Source organism: Phocoena sinus, chromosome 16, assembly GCF_008692025.1.
Source record: "Phocoena sinus isolate mPhoSin1 chromosome 16, mPhoSin1.pri, whole genome shotgun sequence".
NCBI lineage: Eukaryota > Metazoa > Chordata > Mammalia > Artiodactyla > Phocoenidae > Phocoena > Phocoena sinus.
This window is the reverse complement of record NC_045778.1, coordinates 68,528,477-68,540,979: the sequence shown is the minus strand read 5'-3', so window position 1 is coordinate 68,540,979 and position 12,503 is coordinate 68,528,477. Positions and strand designations below refer to the sequence as shown.

Here is a 12,503-nt window from a genome sequence, read left to right as displayed (position 1 = left end):
CGTCTTGTCAGGTACAGTGATCAGCATGTATTGTGCATCTCCTCTGGCCGACTACACATTGCTGCATTTAACTCTTCTAACGACCCTATGAAGAGGCTTTATGAGCCTGTTTACAGATGAGAAAACTGAGGCTCAGAGGTCACACAGCCAGCCGTGAGAGGATTTGGATTCATGCCCAAGTCTAGTGATTGTCTCAGGTGACAGTTCCTTAAGGTTGGAGATGGACAGATGCTTAAACTCTCCAATTACTTCCCACTGTTCTTGGAATAAAATACAAACACCAACTATGACCTGTAAACCTCCTCCCATACCCCTCTCTCCTGCTGCTCTTCACTAATCTCCAGCCACACCTAGGTTCAAAATGACACTAGCCAAGCTCTTTCCACCTCAGGCCGTTTGCAATTGCTGTTCCCTCTGCCTAGAAAACTCTCCACCCCACCCCTCCAATGACCATCACTGGGTCTCAGCTTAAATGTCATCTGCCCCGACTCCCCTATCAGTATGACATGCCCCCATTGTTTTGTCTCTGCACCCATTCATTTCCTCCATGGTCCCCATTACAGCTTGTAGTTTTGTATGTTTATCTGCATGTTATCTGTCTCTCACATCAAGCTCTGCCCTCACAAGAAAGTTGAGGCTCTTGTCTGTTTCATCACTGACGTATTTACCTAATATTGAGCACGGTGCTTGGCACATGGCATGCCTCAAAAAGTTTTGCATAAAAAAGTAAATAATGATAGGAATAGTGTTTTTTGGTGGTGGTGGTAATGTTTTTTGTTTTTTTTACAATGCAGTACTTACCAGAAAAAGAAAGTTTTACCTATTTAATAGCTGGAATATTTTCTTTCACTTACATCAGATGTCAGCAAACAAAGGTCCTTGAGCCGAACCTGGCAGTTGTGTTTTTGCCAATAAAGTTTATTTATTTTATTTTATTTTATTTTATTTTATTTTATTTATGGCCACGCCCACCTGCTTACACATTGCCCGTCTGCCTTTGTGCTGCAACTGCAGGGCATTTGTTGACACAGAGAGTATAGTCCCAAATATCTCCTATCGGGTGCTTTACAGACCAAGTTTGCTGACCTCTGACTTGGAAAACAAGAGTTCTATCTCCTGACAGGGTTCCCTTTGGGTGGGTCTCAGTGACCAGGAAGCGGCCGTCAGTGTGATGTATCTTCCTCATACCCAGTCTAGGCAGTTTGGTATATTTGCTTCCTCTACCCTCAGCAGAAGTTTTAATTTTCTGTTTTACTGTAGCCTCCTCAGTCATTTTTGGGTAAAATGGTAAAAAGAAAGACTGCATCCCGACGTGATGTACGCACAATAGGGCACAACATCAACTTGTAGCGTTCTGGACAAAAACGCTTATCCTAAATCTACTCACGGGGAACGTTACAGGCCCAAGTTGTGGGCTTTCTACAAAATAACTAGCCTCGATTCTGCAAGATTGTCAGTGTCACAAAAGACAAAAAAGATGGGAAGACTGTTCTTTATTAAATGAGGCTAGAGACACCTGACAACTAAATGCAGCGTGGGTTCTTGATTGGATCCTAGATTTAAAAAAAAAAAAAAAAAGAAAAGAAAAGCCCTAAAGGATATTATTGGGACAATTGGGAAATCTGAATATAGACTTATGTCAGTATTATTTCGTTAGTGTTGAATTTCTTGAGAGTGATAATGGTAGTGTGGTTTGTAGGAACACGACCTTATTCTTAGAAGATGCTGAAGTAGGGAGGGAGATGTCTGCAACTTAGGTGCAAACGATTCAGAAAACCAACCAACCAACCAACCAAACAAACAAACAAAACAAATGTATATATCGGGTTGGCCAAAAAGTTCGTTTGGGTTTTTCCCCAATGCATAAGAGATCATGGCAGAAAGCAACTATGGCAAAGGTTCTGTGTTGCATCTATCTGGGTGAATGATATTCAGTGAATTATTCTTTCCAGTTTTCTGGAGGTTTGACAAATTACAAAATAAAAAGTTGTGGGGGAGAAAGTCATGCAAAGAAAGGCAGAGGGGGCTTCCCTGGTGGCGCAGTGGTTGAGAGTCCACCTGCTGATGCAGGGGACCCGGGTTCGTGCCCCGGTCCGGGAAGATCCCACATGCTGCGGAGCGGCTGGGCCCGTGAGCCATGGCCGCTGAGACTGCGCGTCCGGAGCCTGTGCTCCGCAACGGGAGAGGCCACAACAGTGAGAGGCCCGCGTACCGCAAAAAAAAAAGGAAAAAAAAAAAAAAGAAAGGGATAGATGCCATCTGTTGTCTGGACAGTGACTATTTAAATGCATCACTATTGCCCTGCCCTGTTTCTGCAGGAAATAGACAAGGGGTGGGGATTTTGTTTGGTGGGGGTTGGTAGTGGCAGGCGGAGTTGGCAGAAGAAGGGCAGGTTCAGGTCTTAGGGTGTTTCTGGGGCTGCAGTGCTTGAACAGGGAGCAGCTGACATTGACACCTCTGGGCATGAGTGGCAGGCAGGTGACATAGAAGAAGCATGAGGGGACCCTGAGGACAAATGTTACACCTCCTTCAGTCTCTCCCTCGTCACAGCCAGTCCTGGTCCTTTGCCTGCCTCATCCTCCCTCCATAAAGCTTGTGTGGACGTCAGGGCCCGTCACTCTCTACCTGTCTTCATCCAGCCCTTCAGGACCGGAGCCAGGGCGAGACCCCTTAGCTGGAAACTGGAGCTTGAGGGAGAGTCAGGTGCTGCGCTGCCCACAGCCAGCAGGTGGCAGACGTGCCCTTCCCAGGAGTTGGAGCTGGAGCTGGGGCTCAGACGGAAAGCAAACAGAAAGAAAACAGTACCTTCCTGGCCTGGGGGCACCTTCAGATCCCACAGGCTCTCAGGGGGTCTGAAGCAGCTGCCGCCCAGCTGTGCAGCCTGGGCTGCATGTCAGGGTGTCCCAGGGGTCGGAAGCAGACCCACTCATTTTGTGGATCACTGGATCCACCCTCAGAAAGCGGCTGTGGTGAAATGTGGGCACCGGCAGCCCAAACACCAGGCTGGATATTGGGGGACCAAACCGGAAAGGCTAGGACAATAGCCAGTGATTTATGCCGTATACCTGGATCCTGAAACTAACCTGGATGATGGCGGGGGGGGGGGGGGGGGGGGGCTGAGGGGGATGGATGCCTCCTTTCATCCCATTATTCCATTCCAGTTTTCAAAAGAGACAGGGAAGTAAGAACTCCTATGCCTGGGACTTGCAAATCTAAAGAGGAAGGTCATCGATGCAAAAGAAGTAGGAAGAGGCGCAGGAAGGGACAGCTGTGATCTCAGCTCGCATTTATTAAGACCCGACAGTTGCCAAGGACTGTGCTAAATGATTTATGTGCATTTTGTCTCTTTCATTGCACAGAATCCTTGATAATTGAAGTACTATAATTATGCCCATTTTAGAGGTGAGAAGACACATTTGCAGAGATTAAATTGCCCAAAATAACTCAGCTAGTAAATGATAGAGCCGGGCCAGAAAAGAGCCAGTCTAACACCAGAGCCATTGCTGTGAGGGATGAGGGACCCACAGCCTGCAAACATGGTGTTGAAAAGATGGAGAAGGAAATGGGAGAGCTACTTAATGCTAAGAGAAGCAGGACATTGTGCCCGGTGAAGAGATTGGGTCCTTATTCTTGGAAACCTTTGGGAAAATCTTGTCCAGAGTTGCCCAGGCCTGGGAAGACACAGAGAGGGCCACTAGGTCCCATGGACATCTGGGGAAGGGACAAAAGTCATCTGCAGCCTCAGCCAGTCCACTGTGACAAACACATCTCAGCAAACATCTTCACCCGATCAGAAGGCACACAAGCCACTGCCTGTTTCGTCCACCACATTTATTCCCAGTCTCACCAGGGATGAGTGGTCACAGCTGCCTCAGCTCCTCTTAGAGGGCTGGGAATAGCAGCTTCTTGCACATGGAAAGGTAGCTGCTTTGCAATAGGTTCAGAGAGACCTCTCTAGATCCAATTGCTGGTCCATCTACAATCGGGCTTTCACAGTGGACCCGTGGCTCAGGACTTTGGCCTTCTCCAGTTAGAAGCAAATTATTAGCAATGTTAATATCCCACCCCCCAGCCCAGTCACCAGGGAGCATGTCTCATGATCTGGTGTCTTCTAGGCTCAAGGTGGTTGGTGGGCAAGGCAGGGAGGGGCAGAGAGAAGGATCCTGCTTACTGATTACTGAGTCTTACTGATTTACAGTGTAATCTCCTTGAGGGTGGAGGGAGTTGAGGTCTCATCTCTTCTGTCCTATCTTTATTCTAGTAATTATTTCAACTCAGTTTCTTCCTCTACCTTTCACAATTCTAGACCTTCTTGAAAACAAAACAAAAAGGCAGAGGCTAAAACCTGCCTTGATGGGTTCCAGGAATTAACTGATAGGAAATATTCTCAGAGGACTGGGAAGCAGTAGAGGGGAGAAGTGGGGCTAGACCTGACCTTTGGGGCTAGAAGCTTGACTTAGAATGAACCAATAGCAGAAAAATCTTTCACCTGGTAAGTAAGACATTGGGACTCAAATTCCAGCCATCTCTTTCTCTGCAGTTATTCTACCATGACCGGGTGGTAGACCAGATGTCACTGCACACCAGGAAAAGATTTGCATTGCTCCTAAAGGTAGCTGGGGAGGAGAGAACTCTGCACTGTGGCCAGGTGAGGGTGAGGCTGCTGGGCTGGAAGGCAAGCCAGGGACAGGACTGCACAGCTCAGCAGAGCCAGTCCCCACTGCTGGACACAGCTCAAGATTAGGGTGAGAGGCGGAGGTGACAGAGGACAGGGGTTGCCAGTATCTCAGGCACCATCCCAACTGCTGCCTCACAACATCCTCCCACTCTGGCCCCTCCTGCAAAAAGCTATGTCATGAGATGAACGACTGTGCAAAGCCTCGGTCATTTTTTTTAAATTGTAAAATACATGCTACACGATATTTTTCATTTTAACCATTTTTAAGTATACCATTCAATGGCATTAATTACATTCACAATGTTATGTAACCATTACCACTGTCTATAGCCAAAACTTTTTCATCATCCCCAGCATAAACTCTGTACCTATTAAACAACGACTCTCTTCCTTCCTCTTCCAAGCCCGTAGTAAGCTCTATTCCACTTTGTCTCTATGACTTTGCCTGTTCTAGGTACCTCATATAAGTGGAGTCATACATTATGTGTCCTTCTGTGACTGGCTTTATTTCACTATGAATAATGTTTTCAAGGTTTGTCCATGTTGTAGCATATCTCAAAAATGTGTTCCTTTTTATGGCTAAATAGTATTCCATTATATATCACAATTTGTTTATCCATTCATCTGTTGGTGGATACTTGGGTTGTTTCTATCTTTTGGCTATATGAATAAGACTGCTATGAACATTGATGTACAGATATCTGTTTGATTCTCTGGTTTCCATTCTTTTGGGCCAGTACCAGAAGTAGAATTGCTGGGTCATATGGTAATACTGTGTTTAACTTTTTAAGAAACCGCCATACTGTTTCCGCAGTGGCTACACCATTTTACATTCCCACCAGCAATAAATGAGGGTTCTGATTTTTCCACATCCTCACCAATACTTGTTATTTTCCTTTTTTTTTTTTTTTGCGGTACGCGGGCCTCTCACTGCTGTGGCCTCTCCTGCTGCGGAGCACAGGCTCCGGACGCGCAAGCTCAGCGGCCATGGCTCACGGGCCCAGCCGCTCCACGGCATGTGGGATCTTCCCAGACCGGGGCACGAACCCGTGTCCCCTGCATCGGCAGGTGGACTCTCAACCACTGCGCCACCAGGGAAGCCCTCCATTTTTAAAAGGTTCGAGGCATCCTAGCAGGTATGAGGTGGTGCCACTCAGTCCTTTGTAGTCACAAGGAATCTCATCCTTGCTTTAGCACACAAGCTGTGCGACGCTGTCCCAGGATCGGCAGCTTCACTGTGGCTTTGCTTTAATCTGAAGCTCAGGGTGAGGAGGGATGGCTCTAACGGGAAAATTCAGAGGCCAAAGGAGAGGCACCAGCCAGTGGTCCCTGTGGGTGGTTTCCTTCTCGAGGGCCTGGATGAAGCTGTTCACAGGACCACAGCGATGAGCCAGGAGGCACTGTGAAGAGGAGCTGGCCTCGACCCTTTATGTGCAAAGGAGGAAGCTCAGGCCCAGCAGGGTGACATGGCTCCTGTAAGGACGCGAGTGGATTGGGCCAGGGAGGAATTCAAGGCCAGGTCGCCTCCCTGTGAGGCTGATCCCCCGTGCCTGGCTCAGAGCCACCTGTACAGACCTCTGCCCAGTTAACTGGAGACTGGACTGCAGCTTCATGCGGTGAGCCGGGCCGGGGCAGGGCAGAGAGGAGAGTCCCGTTTGTAGACCCTGGGAATTTCCATTTTTATCTGGGGAGCGTTTGATAAGAATTCAGATCCCTGGGCCCCACTTGCAGGTTGTGCTCCCATGGGCCTGGAGTGGGCCCAGAACATGCATTTTCAATCAGCCCCCAGCTCACTCTGCCGTTGGCCACGCTTCGATTTTACCTCTCTTGGGCCTGAAGCTCCTGGCCAAGGAGACAGGTGAGTCTATCTTTGCTCCCGTGCAAATTGTTGAATCTCTTTGTGCCTCGTTTCCCCAGTGATAAAAGAAAGAATTCCCTTACCCAACCTGACGTTTGATTCAGGGGGATTTGTCTGCTCAGGGAGAGCACAGCATTTGCAGTGGGTTACTCTTCAGGTAAGCACTTAGTGAGAAGTATTGGTACGGATGGCTCATCCCAGGACTTGTGGGGAGGGGGCTGAAGGATTGGTGGTGAGACCATCCAGGATAAGGAGACTGGATAAAAACAAACACTCATTTCTGGATGTGACCATGCACTTCAGAACCCTTTGAAAAGGCAGGTGTACAAAAAAAGAAACAGAAGGGCCTGTGGGGGTGGAGTCTGAGGCCCACCACATGGGCACAAGCCCCATATTCACCTCCTTGGCCAGTCGGTTCTCAGGAAAGTAACTTCCCCATTGATGGGCACCAACTCCACCCCTGAAGCTGTCTTTACTTCTGTGCTTTCTCTGTTGTGGGACATGAACCGCTGCTGGTACCCAAGCTGATTTGGGTGGTGCCTGGCCAGGGAGAGTCATCACATCAAAACACAGCGTGAGAGAGTCATTCCCTTCTCAGTTTTACTGTCATCTCTTCCAATCCCATCACAAAGACAGACTGGGGTGGCCCTGGTAAGTCCCTCCCCTCTACCTCTTGCTCCTAATAAGGAGAAAGCAGGAGTCAGCTCTGCGTTTTAGCGTGACAGCTGCAGCCGGTTAGAATTCAATGGCATTGTTTCATCTTCTTTGATTTTCCCATTTATAGTAGTGATGGTTTCCTTTAAAAATATATCTATCTAGGTAGGCAAAAAGTGAGTCTGTTCAACAAAAGTATTAAGAAACTAGTCTGGGCTTTGGCAAAATTTCTGAAGATGGATTCATTCATGACTAAAGTTTTGAAAGCACTGAGCTAGTGGGTTGCCATCTAGCAAGACTTGATCCTTCTGGTGTTGGAAAGAAAAGCTCCGGGGATTGTTGAAGGAGCCTCCAGATGGGAGTGGCTTTTCCTCCTGCCTGAAACTGGAGTCTGAGGCCACTGTCCCCCTGGACACCTTCCATTCCACATTGAGAGTCCCAGTCGTTTCGGGGTAGTGCCCAGCATGGCAACCTCTAACACAGTGGTTATGAGCATGGAACTGGCATCAGGCAGACCTGGGTTTGAATCCCAGCTCCGTAACCTCGCAGGCGGGCCATTTGCACAGACTACTTAATTTCTGTAAAGCTTAGTTTCTTATCTGTAAAATGAGGATAACAGTGGTCCTTAACTCATAGGGCTGTTGGGAAGCTTTACATGCGATAATAAACATAAAGCACACAATACCTGACATGTGGTAAAGATTCGATAAACTTAATAAATACTTGCTGCTATGATTATGATTAGCCACTGTTGTCAATGAGTTTGAATTTTTTTTTCAAATTATTAAGTGATTGAGGGGAGCTCACTCAGCACAAACTCTTCCTCGAATTTGTTCATCAAGTCACAAGCACGTCACACCAACCCCCTCCCCTCATTTTTCCTGGGATCTTTGCCAAGTCCTAAGCCAGGAAACCTTGTTATATTAATTATGAAGAAAAAGCATGTTTTATTTAAAATCCTGGCTGCCGAATATTCTGCCATGCTGTTTCTCTGTGACAGCAGAATTGCTTTTGCATTTAGGAAACTCTAATGAATTGAAAATATAAATATATCTGTGCCTACATACACGGGCGATTTCCTGCGACCTGATTTCCCTAAATACCAGTGTACACTGCCAAAGCTAATGAGATGGACTTGTGCTTAGGACCAGGTTTCTTTAAAATCTATAAGAACATGCAGTGCAGTTCAGTCCCTCTCTTTTCCAGAAGACTCTGAATGGGTTACAGCAGGAGGAAGTGATGTCTCCTAGGCCTGAAAGAGACTCTGACATTCCAGAGCCTCGACACTTTGAAAAAGGTGGTTCGTGTTATCCCATCCATGGCCTCGTTTGGTCCTGGGGGCCAGGTAGATTTGGATACTTGAATTAATCAGACACTGAGCCCTGTTACCTGACCATCCAAAATTGGCTCTAATACCTCAGCACCCACAGTGTTGCTAAACAATAACTGGACAAGCAGGCTCTCTCTCCATTTCTTTCTCTTTCTGCCTCTCTCTTTCCAAGGTAGAATGAGGTAGATAATGTACACCTGTCAAGCAGAGAGGGTGTCAGAAAGAGAGGGTGCTGGGGCCTGTGGGATCTGGGAGGCTTCAGCTTCTAATATAAGCTTCTAATTCAGCTTCTAATAAGCAATAGTTCCTTCTCCCCTTGGTGTCATGCAAGAATGGGAGCCTGTGTCACTAGAATGCCTGATTTTCAAGAAAAGCTGGGGATCTGTATTGTTATGTGAAATGTTCTGATTCTCAGATGTCACCCAGCAATTGAAAGGAAATGAAAATACTCTTCAGGCTGAACTTCTACCCACCAAATAAAACTCAGGCTGTGAGCAGGATGTACCCCAAGCTGCCAATTTGCAACCTCTGGTCTGTGCAGACATTTTTGTGACTCTCTATCTAGGAGGATGCTGGAGTTCTAGAGTTCTTGGACTCTAAACTCTAGGGTTTAAAAAGCTTAGAAATGGGAGCAAACATGCATTTTAATTGTAAGGCCGCTGTTGCCATGGGCTGAGATAAGCAGGGCGGGCCCGACAAGCTTGTCCTCTGGCTTATGACCCTAGAAGAGGTCAAGTTACATTATGGCTGAGGCCAGTGGCACCTCAAATCACCCTAAGAACCACAGTAAGAAGAGATGTCCAAGCCTTGGGGACGGGGCACATACAGTTGAGCGGGCCTCCTGTGATGCACAAGGAATTGGACGGAGCTGGGTCTTTGTCCCGGCTGGGAAGTTAGTTCAACGTCTTTGGGCTTGTTTCTCCTTCAAACAATGGGAATAACAATACAAGACTGTGCTGGGGACAGGTGTTCAAAACTGACAGGTAAGGAAAACAAATCTAGACCAGACCAGGAAGGCACTAAGAAGGATTCCCTGGAATCCACGACAACTATATTTGACTGTACCGTTTTTGGATCGTGGCTATCTGAATGAAAACCTAAGTTAAAGACGAGCCTACAGAGAAGTCTTCATAATTTTTGTTGCATGATCTGACCTCATGGGAGGGTCTCCAGGCACCTTTCCAATGGGCAGCAATCAGAGACCCTTTGCTTTAAAGTTTCAGAGGCACATGGAATCTGTTACACTCCACCCAGGAAAGAGGCCCCTGGTCCAAGTGCCTCCCATCCCTACAGGAAGGACAATGCCCTGAAGCTATATGGACCAAAGAAATCTCATCCTTAGCCAGGGCCCCAGGCAAGAGACCTTATCCAGACAGATGGACACCAGCCATAGTCTAGGACTCAGCTCTGCCACCTCCCAGCTTTGTGACCTGAGGACACATTACCCAGCTCCTGATCTGTAAACTGAGATCAATAACAGTACCTATTTCTTAGGGTCCTTCTGGAGGACCCAAAGACCAATGCGTCAAAAGCACAGAGCCTGGCACACAGGATTTTTCATCAAATGGTAGCAGTTGGTTATTATTTTTAGCTACATGGGGCAGGAGAGGCCACCCTGTCCATTGGGCTATGTGGCCCCTTCCTTCCTGGTGTTGCCTCAAACTCTCTAGACATCTGAGTGAACTGGCCACTTTCCCCTGGATGTCTGTGTACTGGCCTATGGGACAGAAGCTGCCCTCCCGACCACCTGTCTGGCACACATCTGGAGTAAGAAAACATTCCAAAGCCCTGAATCCCCTCTTTGGAATTGACTAATCTCATTGCCTAAAGGCTATCTCTCGTATTTTCTCTTTTATCCATTATTGACTTATATTTTCATCGCTAACCCTAAAAATTCACTGGGGCTTGCAAAAAAGGGATTTGGGGCGAGCATTACCTTTTGGTGAATTTCAAACAGACTGCATCCACTCTCTTCCTTGCCTGCAAACTTTAGGATCTAATTCTTTCTGACTGGTACTTTCTCCGGGTCCCTTGTGAACCTCTGATAGTTTCCATCGCTTTTCTCTAGACTTGCGGTATTTCTGCAGGATCTTGGCCCCAGACATCCAACAACAATCAGTGATGTAGGGGGTTTGATAACAACTGGTCATTGTAGCCACACACCACACACACACACACACACACACACACACACACACACACACACACACGTCATCTCTGGAAAAGAAAACTCTTCCAGAGGTGAGTCATTGGCAGCTTAATATGGAACTAAGGTAGATGTCTGAGTACAGCTGACCAAAAGGGGAGGAGAAGCTGTTGTTTTTAAAGTGTGCTAATCAGAAAACCTGGAATTTAATCTGCTGCCTGCAGGAAAATCTCTATGGAGTGAAATGGAAAATAAGATACAAAGGTATTTAATGAGATAAATAGGTTATGACTGTTATTTCAGTTCTCAGCCCTTTCTTGTTCTCTATTCAAACCCCCTCCACTCCAACAAAGGGGCGCATTCTCTGATTTTTATAGAGAACTCATATTCACTTTGGAAATCTCAAGGGAAAAGAGCTAACATTTATTGAAAGCCACATACATTGCCCCATTTAATCGGTCTCGACCCTCCCCAAATCTGGGGGAGATTATCACTAGGTTTGCAGTAGAGGAAGCTGAGGCTCATAGAGACGACGTTACTTGTTACTTGTTCCACAGCTAGAAGGCGGCAAAGCTGAGATTCAAACCCTGGCTCCCAAGCCCACACTCATGCCTCCAACCCATCCAAGAGGCGCGAGGTCTGGTGAAGGCCCTCTCTCACATGTCCACAGAGACCCAGCTAACACTCTTGGACCACAACAGCACACAGCAGGGGCCGACACCTCCACAACTCACCTGCTCCCGGATGTCTTGAGTCCCCCGTGTGAGAACCCCTGATGTCCCTTTCCTTCCATTCTCACCATGACCTTCCTGGGGCCCCTGCTCCTCTCTGCCCCATTCACTACAGCCATGGTTACAGGGTGATGGGAGAAAAAGTGCTGCCCACAAAGCTTCTCTCCAAATCTAATCCATCTAAGTAAACCTGTTGCCAGCCGGATTCTCCTCTAGAGCCAAAGCACAGGGGTGCTTACCCTAGTGTCACCTGAAATAGCTGGAGAACACGTATGTGTGTTGGCATGTACAGAGAGAGAGTTTGTAGCTTTCGGCAGCTTCCCAGAGGGATCTCTGAGGTCCATGCCAGATCACAACACACTGCCTTAGCAGAGTTTCTTGCTCTGATCTCCTTAGTTGGAAGGTGTTCATGGAGACTGTGCTCCAAGAGGGCTCATGTCAATTGCATGGCTTCATGGAACTGGCCCCTTAACAGCAACCAACATGCCAGGCCTGCATTAGCCCTTGAAATCAGGACATATTCCACCTGGCAACACCAGCCTTTCACGACTAAAGTTTCTCATCACTCCTGGCCCAGCTGGTTTGGTCCTGCTAATAACCTCAGAGTCTCTCAACTACAGATATTTGAAAAGAACACTTACCCCGAAGGCTGTCTCTCCCGCCAGAAACATTAACAGCAGAACATGGAGATCAGACATTCTGGCAAACATCTTTGTAGTGTAAGAACTCTTGTTTTGCTCTAAAAACAATTTCTTTTGTTGTCTATGCCTTTAGGGGGGAAAGTGTCAGTCTCCAAGGATTCAGGAACAAATGAAGAGGACGCAAATTATTAACTAGGCATCAAATACTGTTTAATGTTTAATGTTTTGCAAACCAACTATCTTGATTAAACAAATGGTAACTTTGGGGCTGGGCTGAGCCATGGGGGTGGTTTGTTTTCTGGAGAGAAAGCAGCAAAGTGGCCCTGGCTCCTGGGGTTGGGGGTGAGGGGGTAGCTGCTGAGTGTTCGGCGCAGAAGGCCCGATGGTCCCCTAGCATCCCAGCCACAGGGTGAGAGCCCTAATAGGGTGAGAGTCCTGCCACAGGCCTCTGACATTTGCTGATTG

The 12,503-nt window shown here is 47.4% G+C and overlaps 1 protein-coding gene across 2 annotated transcripts in view; it reads right to left on the bottom strand.

The window, feature by feature from the left end:
* Positions 1–12,188, bottom strand: part of HABP2 (hyaluronan binding protein 2) — a 36,932-nt gene extending 24,744 nt beyond the window's left edge. The window contains exon 1 of one of the 2 annotated variants that reach the window (XM_032609316.1): positions 12,039–12,188. In XM_032609316.1, coding sequence (XP_032465207.1) covers positions 12,039–12,107 — 69 coding nt within the window. In that variant the 5' untranslated portion in view covers positions 12,108–12,188. The remainder of the gene's footprint in view (positions 1–12,038) is intronic. The other variant, XM_032609317.1, reaches the window with a different exon arrangement.
* Between the last annotated feature and the right edge of the window lie 315 nt (positions 12,189–12,503).